We start from the raw sequence: 12,581 nt of genomic DNA on the forward strand, positions 1-12,581 counted from the left end.
TGGATAGACCTTTGAATATATATATATGTTTATAGATATATGCCAAAAAACAAGTAAACATCTTATTCCCTTGGTGGTCCACTTTTGCACATTAGATTGAATATGTATTCAGTTTAAAAGCACAATCATTGCAGATTGAACAAATAATTGAAGCAAAGCTGAATGGAAACACAATCTGAAAAAAATGTAAAAATACATTCATCACTATTCCTTGGCATCATGTCATGAAATTTGATATACTCTAACCATGCCAAAAGTGGTAATCATGGGTGACAGTTGCAATGTTGCAATATGGACAATAATTTGGATATTTATAGAATCTCAAACTTCTTCTTCATCTTTTAATCTGTTAAAGTAAATAAATGATACTAAAGATAGTTTTGGAACAGATATGCACATGGTATATCTATTAATATAGGGAGACGGCAGATGAGTGTCTGTACACCTGTGGATACAAGTATACAAGAACTTAAAAAATCAGTCATGATTAAAATAAATGAACACATGCAGCCCTATACCCCCCGGCATAAGGAACTCTATTGAATCGTCTACCTTGGCATAATGTCATAAATGTTTGAATACTGTGACAAAGCCAAAAAAGGAACCCTTGCTTACAGTTGCAATGTGGCATGGATACGTATTCAACGTTTGTACATGATATAATTATAGATTGTGTGAAACTGATTGTTAAATAAGTGATCACAATCTGCAAGGAAACAAAATATGAATAACAAAATATACGTTGAGAAAATACAATAAGCTAACATTATATTGTATTCTATATATCTTCAAAGTCAATTATTAATTTGCTTTCAGAATTGTAACTGTTGGAAATGTATATGCCAATGAACAAATTAAATGCAAAGCTCAACAGAACAAGAAGATCTGCCCTTATTTAGTTTCAGCCTGGACTGCAGAACCACCTCTATATAAGAGGCCACAAGATGAGATGGAGAGACTGCAGGGGCTTTCAGGTTATTACAACTGGTGGTAAGTCAGACTGATGCTTCAGCTGCTGTGGAAGGGAGATCATTGCATGGGGGATCAGAAATGCTTTTTTTATTGCGTTCATTGAAAATATTCCTATTTATCTACCTCTTAAAAAGAATCATGAAGAATATTTTTAATTCACATGTCTTTTAGATAATGTTTAGGATCTTTGGTTATTCAAATGACTATCTAGTATTTTTCAAGTAATCTTCTTTCTAGGTATTCTTCTTATTTTAGAGGTCATTAGAGGTGTCTTATAGCTGCATCTTATCTGAATTTTTTATTTAATTGTTTTGTTGTCAAAACAAAACATTGATGTAAGTATGTAAAAATCGACCTTTACTTATACATGTGACTTAATAACACTAATAATAACTTTTATTTTAAAGGAACAATTTATTCTGCGATTAGAGGGAAGGAAACGGTAAGAATATGAATATCTCGTGGACAAACACCATCACAAAACCTTCTTGAAGCCATCTATATATGTCAGTTAAAATAAATAAATGAGTATGTTTGTTTTCATGAAATAAGCCTCCATCATGAGTACGGACGCAGAAATGGCCATTTATGGCGATGCTGCCATTTACCTCCGGAAGCCAGAGAGGGAGAGGCTTGAGGCCCAGAGCACGCCATTTGATGCGAAGGCTGCTGCATATGTCACTGATGTTAAGGAACTGTACGTCAAGTGTACCATCACTAAGAGGGATGCTGGCAAAGTCACCGTCACAGTTTTGGCTACAAAGGAGGTAGGCAGAGGTTGATCATGGCATGGACTAGATTGTTGGTATCAACAATGCGAAAGTGAAAGATGCATTATTAAGAAAACTAAAAATGGGTTTCCATATTTCAGGAGAGGACAGTCAAGGAAGACGATGTCTATCCCATGAATCCTCCCAAGTATGACAAAATTGAGGACATGGCCATGATGACCCATCTCAATGAAGCCTCTGTGTTGTATAACCTTGCAGAGCGTTATGCAGCATGGATGATCTACGTATGATATTTAACATTCTAAATTAAAATACATAAAATATATAATAGTATAGTATATAAATTACCCTGAAACTCTCTGTGATTTCCTTCAGACCTACTCGGGGCTGTTCTGTGCCACTGTAAACCCCTACAAGTGGCTCCCAGTGTACGATCAGTCGTGTGTCAATGCCTACAGAGGCAAGAAGCGAATGGAGGCTCCACCCCACATCTTCTCTGTCTCTGACAACGCCTTTCAGTTCATGCTCACTGGTTTGTAAATTCAAAGTTTGAAATCCCTAATCTTACCTTGTTTTTATGAATAAATGGTGTAATCATTCAAATGTGAATTTTCTTTGCAGACAGAGAGAACCAGTCTGTCCTGATTACGTAAGTTTGATTCTGTTAATATGACATAAATATAATACAATGAATCATGCATTGAAAACATGTCAAAATGAATTTACTTTATTCTTCTTTTCACACCCAGTGGAGAATCCGGTGCTGGAAAGACTGTGAACACCAAGCGTGTCATCCAGTATTTTGCTACCATCGCAGTGGGTGGTGGAGGAGATAGTAAGAATGCAGGCGCTGGAAAGATAAAAGTATGTTTAAAAAATAGTAATAAACATTCAATCAATGAATCAATTCATTAATAAATCACATAAGAACATGATGAATTCAAATATAATTCAGTAAAAAGGTATAAACATTTTATGTCGGATTATAGGGGTCACTGGAGGACCAGATCATTGCAGCAAATCCCCTGCTGGAGGCCTATGGTAATGCCAAGACTGTGAGAAATGACAACTCCTCCCGTTTTGTAAGTATGAAATGAATTCCTCCCTGAAGATGCTCCCTAGTTTTTGAGTATTTTTTTGAGGATGATTAAAACTAATTATTTTGCAAACAGGGTAAATTCATCAGAATTCATTTCCACGCAAACGGTAAACTATCCAGTGCTGACATTGAGACGTGTAAGTATCTAGTTCTACATGTGGATTCCTTAACCAAGATTATTAGCGGTATAGGTTTTGATTAATGAATGGGCCTTATAGATCTGCTGGAGAAGTCCAGAGTGTCATTCCAGCTTCCCGATGAGAGAGGCTATCACATCTTCTTCCAGATGATGACCAACCACAAACCTGAGATCATTGGTGAGATTTTATAATAGTAAGAGTGTGAAGAATGTACTTAATATTAAGATGAAAAGTTGTCCTGAATTGCCTTTATCTATTCGAATATGACGTAATATGTACAAATGACTTCTGAAGTTCAAATATTTAAAGGGCTAGTTTTCTCTCTAGAATAAATCGTTTTTGGTAAAGATTATATCTTCCATTGCATATTATGGAAATGCATTTGGAAAAGCAAGATTAATTATTTTTTTATTCAAAAGTTAACTGTTAGGTAGCAGCATATAAAGCAGAAAAAATGACATTTGTTTAATCCCTCAGAAATGTGCCTCATCACCAGCAACCCCTACGACTTCCCCATGTGCAGTCAGGGTCAGATCACTGTGGCCAGCATTGATGACAAAGAGGAGCTGGATGCTACTGATGTCAGTGGTTGATTGAAAAACAATTCATATATTTTCCACGTGGCATACGTTTTACAAAATGTTTTCTAAATGTTCTTTGTTTTCAACACAGGCTGCTATTGATATTTTGGGCTTCACTAGTGAGGACAAGGTGGCCATCTTTAAGTTTACTGGTGCTGTGCTTCACCACGGTAACATGAAGTTCAAGCAGAAGCAGCGTGAGGAGCAGGCTGAGCCAGATGGCAATGAAGGTAACGATTAACATGTATTCATCAGTGCACTAGAAGGTATATTGGTGCATATTTGCTTGTATTACATTTGGGGTAATTATTATACAGAATAATAACACATTCGTTTTTCATGTTACCTTTGTAGAGGCCGACAAGATTTGCTATCTACTGGGTCTGAACTCTGCTGATATGCTCAAGGCTCTTTGCTACCCAAGAGTGAAGGTCGGAAATGAGTATGTCACCAAGGGACAGACTGTACCTCAGGTAAGAAAAACACAGTTTGATAAGGAAATATGGTACAAGTTCTGTTAACATGGTTTGTCTATTATGACGTATAGTATATTTTGATATAATTGTGATGATTTTATATAAAAAAATATTTTCAGGTCAACAACTCAGTGAGTGCCCTGGCCAAGTCTATCTATGAGAGGCTGTTCTTGTGGATGGTCATCCGCATCAACACGATGCTGGACACCAAGCAAGCAAGACAATTCTACATTGGTGTGCTGGACATTGCTGGTTTTGAGATTTTTGATGTAGGTTGTTCAATAAGTGGCAGCATTTCTGAAAGCATTTCCTTCATTCTGAGACGTTAGTCATTACCATTCAATTCTTGAAAACGAGTAATAGTCGGTTTATTAAATGTCCCCTACTAGTACAACAGCATGGAGCAGCTGTGCATCAACTTTACCAATGAGAAACTGCAACAGTTCTTCAACCACACCATGTTCGTCCTGGAGCAAGAGGAGTACAAGAAGGAGGGTATCATCTGGGAGTTCATTGACTTTGGCATGGACTTGGCTGCCTGCATTGAGCTCATTGAGAAGGTACACCTGAATATTATAAGTATAAATAATTATTCTTTGCGTGAATTACAAATTACTTTTGATAATGTTTCATCAATATTTTTTTCTCTTAAGCCAATGGGAATCTTCTCCATCCTTGAAGAGGAGTGTATGTTCCCCAAGGCCTCAGACTCTTCCTTCAAGAACAAGCTGTATGACCAGCATCTTGGCAAGAACAGAGCATTTGAGAAGCCCAAGCCAGGAAAGGGCAAGGCTGAGGCCCACTTCTCCCTGGTGCACTATGCTGGTACTGTGGACTACAACGTCACTGGCTGGCTGGACAAGAACAAGGATCCCCTGAATGACTCTGTTATTGGGCTGTACCAGAAGTCCTCTAACAAACTGCTGCCTGTCCTGTACCCACCTGTAGTTGAAGGTACGGCTCACATTTGGGACCAGTAGTTTTTACGTCAGTGATATTATAATTATTTCCAGCCACTAAATGTGTTTCTTAGAAAAAACTAAAGTTATAAATTGAACAGTGACCAATCAACTATAATTAAAAACAGAGGTCGGGGGTGCCAAGAAAGGAGGCAAGAAGAAGGGTGGCTCCATGCAAACAGTGTCATCACAGTTCAGGGTAAGGGTAAACACACAAATAAATGTAAAAATGTACTTGTAGTACTACTTACTACATATGCATATATCATTCTAAATCGTTCTACGTAATTAATATTTAGTTTCGTGCCTTTAGGAGAACTTGGGCAAACTGATGACCAACTTGAGGAGCACCCATCCTCACTTTGTGCGTTGTCTGATTCCCAATGAGTCAAAGACTCCAGGTACAGTGACTACTAGTAAATGTTCATAGTGTCTGCATCAAGATTATACATTTAGTTAACTTATAATATTAAATTCATGAATTTCAACAAAATGACAGGACTCATGGAGAACCACCTGGTTATCCACCAGCTGAGGTGTAACGGTGTGCTGGAGGGCATCAGAATCTGCACAAAGGGCTTCCCCAGCAGAATCATCTATGCTGACTTCAAGCAGAGGTATTAACTCAAGGATTTTGATTTTTTAACTTTGTCTTTTAACATTTTAGTTATTGTTAAAAACATTACAATGGTCTTCTTCAGGTACAAAGTACTGAATGCCAGTGTCATTCCTGACGGTCAGTTTATTGACAACAAGAAGGCTTCTGAGAAACTTCTTGGATCCATTGACGTACCTCATGATGAGTACAAATTTGGACACACCAAGGTATGTTTATTGCTGCAAAAACTAGGTTTATAATGGATTTGACGCTGACAAACGTCTCTTGTTACATTAAGGTGTTCTTCAAAGCTGGTCTTCTGGGTGCTCTTGAGGAGATGCGAGATGAGAAGCTGGCAGCTCTGGTCGGGATGATTCAGGCTGCAGGCAGAGGTTATGTCATGAGAAAGGAGTATGTGAAGATGACAGAGAGGAGGTATGTTTTAAACATAGTGCTCAAACCTCAAACAGGTTTTAAGATACTGAGTGCAAAATATGACTGGTTTATTTTGTTTGATAGGGAAGCCGTCTACACTATTCAGTACAACGTCCGCTCATTCATGAATGTCAAACACTGGCCATGGATGAAGGTGTACTACAAGATAAAGCCTCTTCTGAAGAGTGCTGAAACCGAGAAGGAGCTTGCCAATATGAAGGAAAACTATGATAAGATGAAGACTGACTTGGCAGCTGCCCTGGCCAAGAAGAAGGAACTTGAGCAGAAGATGGTTTCTCTCCTGCAGGAGAAGAATGATCTTTCACTGCAAATGGCTTCTGTAAGTAAACATTATGTAAAATGTATGTGTGCAAACATTGAGATACATTTGATGTGACATGTTTACCAATATAAATATCACACAGGACGGAGACAATCTGAATGATGCTGAGGAGAGGTGTGAAGGACTTATCAAAAGTAAGATCCAGCTGGAGGCCAAACTCAAGGAGACAACTGAGAGATTGGAGGATGAGGAGGAAATCAATGCTGAGCTGACTGCCAAGAAGAGGAAACTGGAAGATGAATGCTCTGAACTCAAGAAGGACATTGATGACCTGGAGCTTACCTTGGCCAAAGTGGAGAAGGAGAAACATGCCACTGAAAACAAGGTTTGTTAAGATTTAACCACAATACCATCACCATCAACATTGTCCATCCGTTATAGAGTTTAAGGGAAGGTTACATTTTAATTATGAGAAATTATGAAACTGTAAATTTGTTTTTTTCAGGTGAAGAACCTGACTGAGGAGATGGCTTCTCAGGATGAGAGCGTTGCTAAGCTGACAAAGGAGAAGAAAGCCCTCCAAGAGTCACATCAGCAGACTCTTGATGACCTGCAGGCAGAGGAAGACAAAGTCAACACTCTGACCAAGGCCAAGACCAAGCTTGAACAGCAAGTGGATGATGTGAGAAAAGCTCATGGAAACTTTCAATGAATATTACTAATGGAGTTGAGTGAATATTCAATATTACATTGGATTGTTCTTAATTATTTTTCAATTATTGACATCCAGCTTGAAGGTTCTCTGGAGCAAGAGAAGAAGCTCCGTATGGACCTTGAGAGATCCAAGAGAAAGCTTGAGGGTGATCTGAAACTGGCTCAGGAAACTGTCATGGATCTTGAGAATGACAAACAGCAGTCTGACGAGAAAATCAAGAAGTAATTAATTTGTTTTTTAACAATAACAATCGGGTTTAGTGCATGTGACTGTTTTGATATAGTTTACAATTTTTCTTATTAATTATTCACAGGAAGGACTTTGAGACCAGCCAGCTTCTGAGCAAAATTGAGGATGAGCAGTCATTGGGTGCTCAGCTTCAGAAAAAGATCAAGGAGCTTCAGGTGGGAAAATTAATCAATTTAATTGTTTTAATATAAACGTTCTGAAATTATGAACTTGGATATTGACCTTAATATTTGTGCATTATTTAGGCCCGTATTGAGGAACTGGAGGAAGAGATTGAGGCTGAGCGTGCTGCTCGTGCCAAGGTTGAGAAGCAGAGAGCTGATCTCTCCAGGGAACTTGAAGAGATCAGTGAGAGGCTTGAGGAGGCTGGTGGAGCCACTTCTGCTCAGATTGAGATGAACAAGAAGCGTGAGGCTGAATTCCAGAAGCTGCGTCGTGACCTTGAGGAGTCCACCCTGCAGCATGAAGCCACTGCTGCTGCTCTGCGTAAGAAGCAGGCTGACAGTGTAGCAGAACTGGGAGAGCAGATTGACAACCTCCAGCGTGTCAAGCAGAAGCTTGAAAAGGAGAAGAGTGAGTTCAAGATGGAGATTGATGACCTCTCCAGCAACATGGAAAATGTTTCTAAAGCCAAGGTAAGTTATTCTTCAATACCTTCATTGTGTTAACAAATACTAATAGTAAAAAAAAAAGAACAATGATTTCAAATTGATGCATTTTTAATCATCAGGGAAATCTGGAAAAAATTTGCCGTACCCTTGAGGACCAACTGAGTGAAATCAAGGCTAAGAGTGATGAGAATGTTCGCCAGATAAATGACATCGGTGCTCAAAGAGCAAGACTGCTGACAGAAAATGGTACATAAGGTCATTTGTAATCGTCATTAATGCATTTTAATGGAAGCCTGGGAAGACACTTTAATGAACATAATTCAGTCAACATCTTCTGTTTTATTTCGTGTTCTGCCCCGACTAGGCGAGTTTGGTCGTCAGCTTGAGGAGAAGGAAGCCCTTGTCTCCCAGCTGACCAGAGGAAAGCAGGCCTACACTCAGCAGGTTGAAGAGCTGAAGAGACAAAATGAGGAGGAAGTTAAGGTAAGTTGTTAGTCTTATAAAGTGTGAGGATACGAGGATTCAAAACATTCTTGAATTGACCTGATCTCTGTCCATATTGGCAGGCCAAGAATGCTCTTGCTCATGGTGTGCAATCTGCCCGCCATGACTGTGACCTTCTGAGGGAGCAGTTTGAGGAGGAGCAGGAGGCCAAGGCTGAGCTGCAGCGTGGAATGTCCAAGGCCAACAGTGAGGTGGCTCAGTGGAGGAGCAAGTATGAAACTGATGCTATCCAGCGCACTGAGGAGCTTGAGGAGTCCAAGTGAGTCAAATATATAAAACTTTACGTAAAGTGCACATTCTATGTGATGAATATACACAAATAAAGCTATGCTATTCTTTAAGGAAAAAGCTGGCCCAGCGCCTTCAAGAGGCTGAGGAACAGATTGAGGCTGTGAACTCAAAGTGTGCCTCTCTGGAGAAGACGAAACAGAGGCTGCAGGGTGAAGTGGAGGACCTCATGGTTGATGTGGAGAGGGCCAATGGACTGGCTGCAAACCTAGACAAGAAGCAGAGGAACTTTGACAAGGTTTGTAGTAATTCATTGAAATAATAGTTTAACTATTATTATCCTATAAATCTTCTTCAATTGCTCAACATGTGCCACTTATTTAACAATTTTGTACAGGTTTTGGCCGACTGGAAGCAGAAATATGAGGAAGGCCAGGCGGAGCTTGAAGGAACTCAGAAAGAGGCTCGTTCTCTCAGCACTGAGCTTTTCAAGATTAAGAACTCATATGAAGAAACTTTGGATCATCTGGAGACCATGAAGCGTGAAAACAAGAACCTCCAACGTGAGTTGATGCTCAGTGATATTTACAGCTCTATTCTGTAGATAAGAAATACAAACGATAATTAAACCCATCAAATTGCTCTGCAGAGGAGATTTCCGATCTAACTGAACAAATTGGTGAGACTGGAAAGAGCATCCATGAGCTTGAGAAATCCAAGAAGCAGGTGGAGAGTGAGAAGTCTGAGATCCAGACAGCTCTTGAGGAAGCTGAGGTGAGGATGAAATGAACTAAATACGAGACGAAAATTACAAATAATTATATTGAGTTTTTAATAATTGTGTCTAATGCATCTGTGTCATACATTAGGGTACTCTGGAGCATGAGGAGTCCAAGATTCTGCGTGTCCAGCTGGACCTCAACCAGATTAAGGGTGAGGTTGACAGGAAGCTGGCTGAGAAGGATGAGGAGATGGAGCAGATTAAGAGGAACAGCCAGAGGGTCATTGACTCCATGCAGACCACTCTTGACTCTGAGGTCAGGAGCAGGAATGATGCCCTGAGAATCAAGAAGAAGATGGAAGGAGACCTGAATGAAATGGAGATCCAGCTAAGTCATGCCAACCGCCAGGCTGCTGAGGCCCAGAAGCAGCTCAGGAATGTCCAGGGACAATTGAAGGTATGACACAAAAATAATTTGAGATCCCTGTGTATTTACCACCATTCATAGTTTAAGTTTTTATTTTTTAGTCTCATATTATTTCAAGTATGAAAATAAATGTTCAACCTTATTTAGGATGCCCAACTGCATCTTGATGATGCCACCAGAGCTGCAGAAGACCTGAAGGAGCAGGCCGCCATGGTGGACCGTAGGAACGGTCTCATGGTGGCTGAAATTGAGGAGCTGAGGGCAGCTCTGGAACAGACAGAGAGAGGCCGCAAAGTGGCTGAGCAAGAGCTGGTGGACGCCAGCGAGCGCGTTGGACTGCTGCACTCTCAGGTAACCAACATTCTAATTGTATCATTCGAATACAAGAAAACGTACATGTTTTGAAAGAAATTTTATAATAATTTGTTTCAGAACACAAGCCTGTTGAACTCAAAGAAGAAGCTGGAGACTGACTTGGTCCAAGTCCAGGGTGAGGTGGATGACAGCGTCCAGGAAGCCAGGAATGCTGAAGAGAAGGCCAAGAAGGCCATCACTGATGTAGGTCTACACTCGTTTGTAAATTATGTTATTGCACCTTAATGGAACTCTTAATGAATATACTACTCGGCCTTGTAGGCTGCCATGATGGCTGAGGAGCTGAAGAAAGAGCAGGACACTAGCTCTCACCTGGAGAGGATGAAGAAGAACCTGGAGGTCACAGTGAAAGACCTGCAGCATCGCCTGGATGAGGCTGAGAACCTGGCCATGAAGGGGGGCAAGAAGCAGCTGCAGAAACTGGAGTCCAGAGTAAGATAATAATAAGCATACATTTAAAAAAGCATCCAAAAAAGACCAATCAAAGGACAAGATTTATTAAATCAATCTACTCTAAAGGTTCGTGATCTGGAGTCAGAGGTGGATAATGAACAGAGACGTGGAGCAGAAGCAGTAAAAGGTGTCCGCAAATATGAGAGGAGAGTCAAGGAACTCACCTACCAGGTATGTCAAACTTACATCTCCAAATATGTTTTGATTGCATTAGCATTTTGATCATAACTGAAGGACACATGATGTTGATTTTTCACTTTCAAATGTACATCAGACAGAGGAGGATAAGAAGAATGGTGCCAGACTCCAGGATCTTGTGGATAAGCTGCAGCTGAAGGTGAAGGCTTACAAGAGGCAGTCTGAGGAAGCTGTAAGTAAAAACTACATTACAAAATCCGGTTATGCATCAATTTCAGTACTTATTAAATACTAAATGTAAATGTTCCTACAGGAGGAGCAGGCCAACTCTTACCTTTCCAAGTGCAGGAAGGTTCAACATGAACTGGAGGAGGCTGAGGAACGTGCTGACATCGCTGAGACTCAGGTCAACAAGTTGAGGTCTAAGACCCGTGACTCTGGAAAGGTAATTGGACAGTAAAAATACAGTGTTTATTCCACAAACATGTGTCCTAAAAATGTCCTCATATTATTTTATACAAATGCCTTTTAAACAAATTCTACTTTTGTTATGTGTTTCGCTTTAGGTGAAGGACAGTGCTGAATAATTCCGTTAAACGTGAATCATCGCACACACAAGTCATACAATATGACTCAATTGCGAAATCAATAAACTTTCCATCAACCGTCCATCTTGTAATGTGTAGTTATTTGTTTTGCTTTACTTCCTTTAATCAGTCCTATAAACAGGTTTATCTTTAATAAAGATGGATCTCATAGGTCAATGGTTGTAGGCCGAAAGGTTTAACATAAAAATAATTGTAATCAAATTCTACGTGCTTTCAGGCATACGTAGCGAAGGAAAATGTAAAGCAATGGTTTGGAAAATGTGCAAGTGTCGTGGAAATATCAATCATAAATAGGGCTGGGTATCGCAGCGAATTTCCTAAATTGATTCGATTTCTATTCATAAGGTTCTGAATCGATTAATCACGATTCCATTCAATCTGCTCTTAAATAATAAAAATGGCTCAACTGTGTTACAAAATGCAAATGTACTTTATTCTTGATAATTCACTTGATCGGCTGGCGGCCGAGTGTGAATCGGCTGGGATGAGGATCAGCACCGCTAAATCTGAGGCCATGACTCTTAGCAGGAAACCGGTGGATTGCTTACTCCGGGTAGGAAATGAGTCCTTAGCCCAAGTGAAGGAGTTCAAGTACCTCGGGGTCTTGTTCGCGAGTGAGGGTACTATGGAGCGTGAGATTGGCCGGAGAATCGGAGCAGCGGGGGCGGTATTGCGTTCGCTTTACCGCACCGTTGTAACGAAAAGAGAGCTGAGCCGCAAGGCAAAGCTCTCGATCTACCGGTCGATCTTTGTTCCTATCCTCACCTATGGTCATGAGGGCTGGGTGATGACCGAAAGGACGAGATCGCGGGTACAAGCGGCCGAGATGAGTTTTCTCAGAAGGGTGGCTGGCGTCTCCCTTAGGGATAGGGTGAGAAGCTCAGCCATCCGTGAGGAACTCGGATTAGAGCCGCTGCTCCTTTACTTAGAAAGGAGTCAGCTGAGGTGGTTCGGGCATCTGGTAAGGATGCCCACTGGGCGCCTTCCTTGGGAGGTGTTTCAGGCACGTCCAGTGGGGAGGAGACCTCGGGGAAGACCCAGGACTAGGTGGAGAGATTATATCTCAACACTGGCCTGGGAACGCCTCGGGATCCCCCCGTCAGAGCTGGTCAATGTGGCCCGGGAAAGGGAAGTCTGGGGCCCCCTGCTTGAGCTGCTCCCCCCGCGACCCGACCCCGGATAAGCGGATGACGATAAGATGAGGACTTTATTCTTTATTCTTATTACTTTTTTCTCTTCATCTTAAACAACAGATTTTAAGTGCAAACTTATAAGTTG

The 12,581-nt window shown here is 40.7% G+C and overlaps 1 protein-coding gene across 1 annotated transcript; it reads left to right on the forward strand.

Moving 5' to 3' along the window:
- Positions 1 to 960: 960 nt before the first annotated feature.
- LOC132455086 (myosin heavy chain, fast skeletal muscle-like) lies at positions 961 to 11,364 on the forward strand. Its single transcript, XM_060048801.1, has 41 exons — positions 961 to 990; positions 1,380 to 1,414; positions 1,525 to 1,739; positions 1,844 to 1,987; positions 2,079 to 2,235; positions 2,325 to 2,352; positions 2,453 to 2,567; positions 2,693 to 2,785; positions 2,876 to 2,939; positions 3,021 to 3,119; positions 3,420 to 3,523; positions 3,615 to 3,753; positions 3,878 to 3,996; positions 4,119 to 4,268; positions 4,389 to 4,559; positions 4,653 to 4,953; positions 5,087 to 5,157; positions 5,272 to 5,359; positions 5,458 to 5,575; positions 5,660 to 5,783; positions 5,855 to 5,991; positions 6,076 to 6,331; positions 6,417 to 6,659; positions 6,780 to 6,956; positions 7,065 to 7,210; positions 7,303 to 7,393; positions 7,484 to 7,873; positions 7,969 to 8,095; positions 8,214 to 8,332; positions 8,416 to 8,612; positions 8,696 to 8,879; positions 8,979 to 9,144; positions 9,231 to 9,355; positions 9,451 to 9,759; positions 9,877 to 10,080; positions 10,162 to 10,287; positions 10,366 to 10,536; positions 10,624 to 10,728; positions 10,832 to 10,927; positions 11,009 to 11,140; positions 11,262 to 11,364. Exons 3-41 carry the CDS (start codon positions 1,533 to 1,535, stop codon positions 11,280 to 11,282), a joined length of 5,814 nt encoding a protein of 1,937 aa, XP_059904784.1. The 5' UTR covers positions 961 to 990; positions 1,380 to 1,414; positions 1,525 to 1,532; the 3' UTR covers positions 11,283 to 11,364.
- The last annotated feature ends 1,217 nt before the right edge of the window (positions 11,365 to 12,581 follow it).

The sequence above is a fragment of the Gadus macrocephalus genome, chromosome 4, assembly GCF_031168955.1.
Source record: "Gadus macrocephalus chromosome 4, ASM3116895v1".
Taxonomy (NCBI): Eukaryota; Metazoa; Chordata; class Actinopteri; order Gadiformes; family Gadidae; genus Gadus; species Gadus macrocephalus.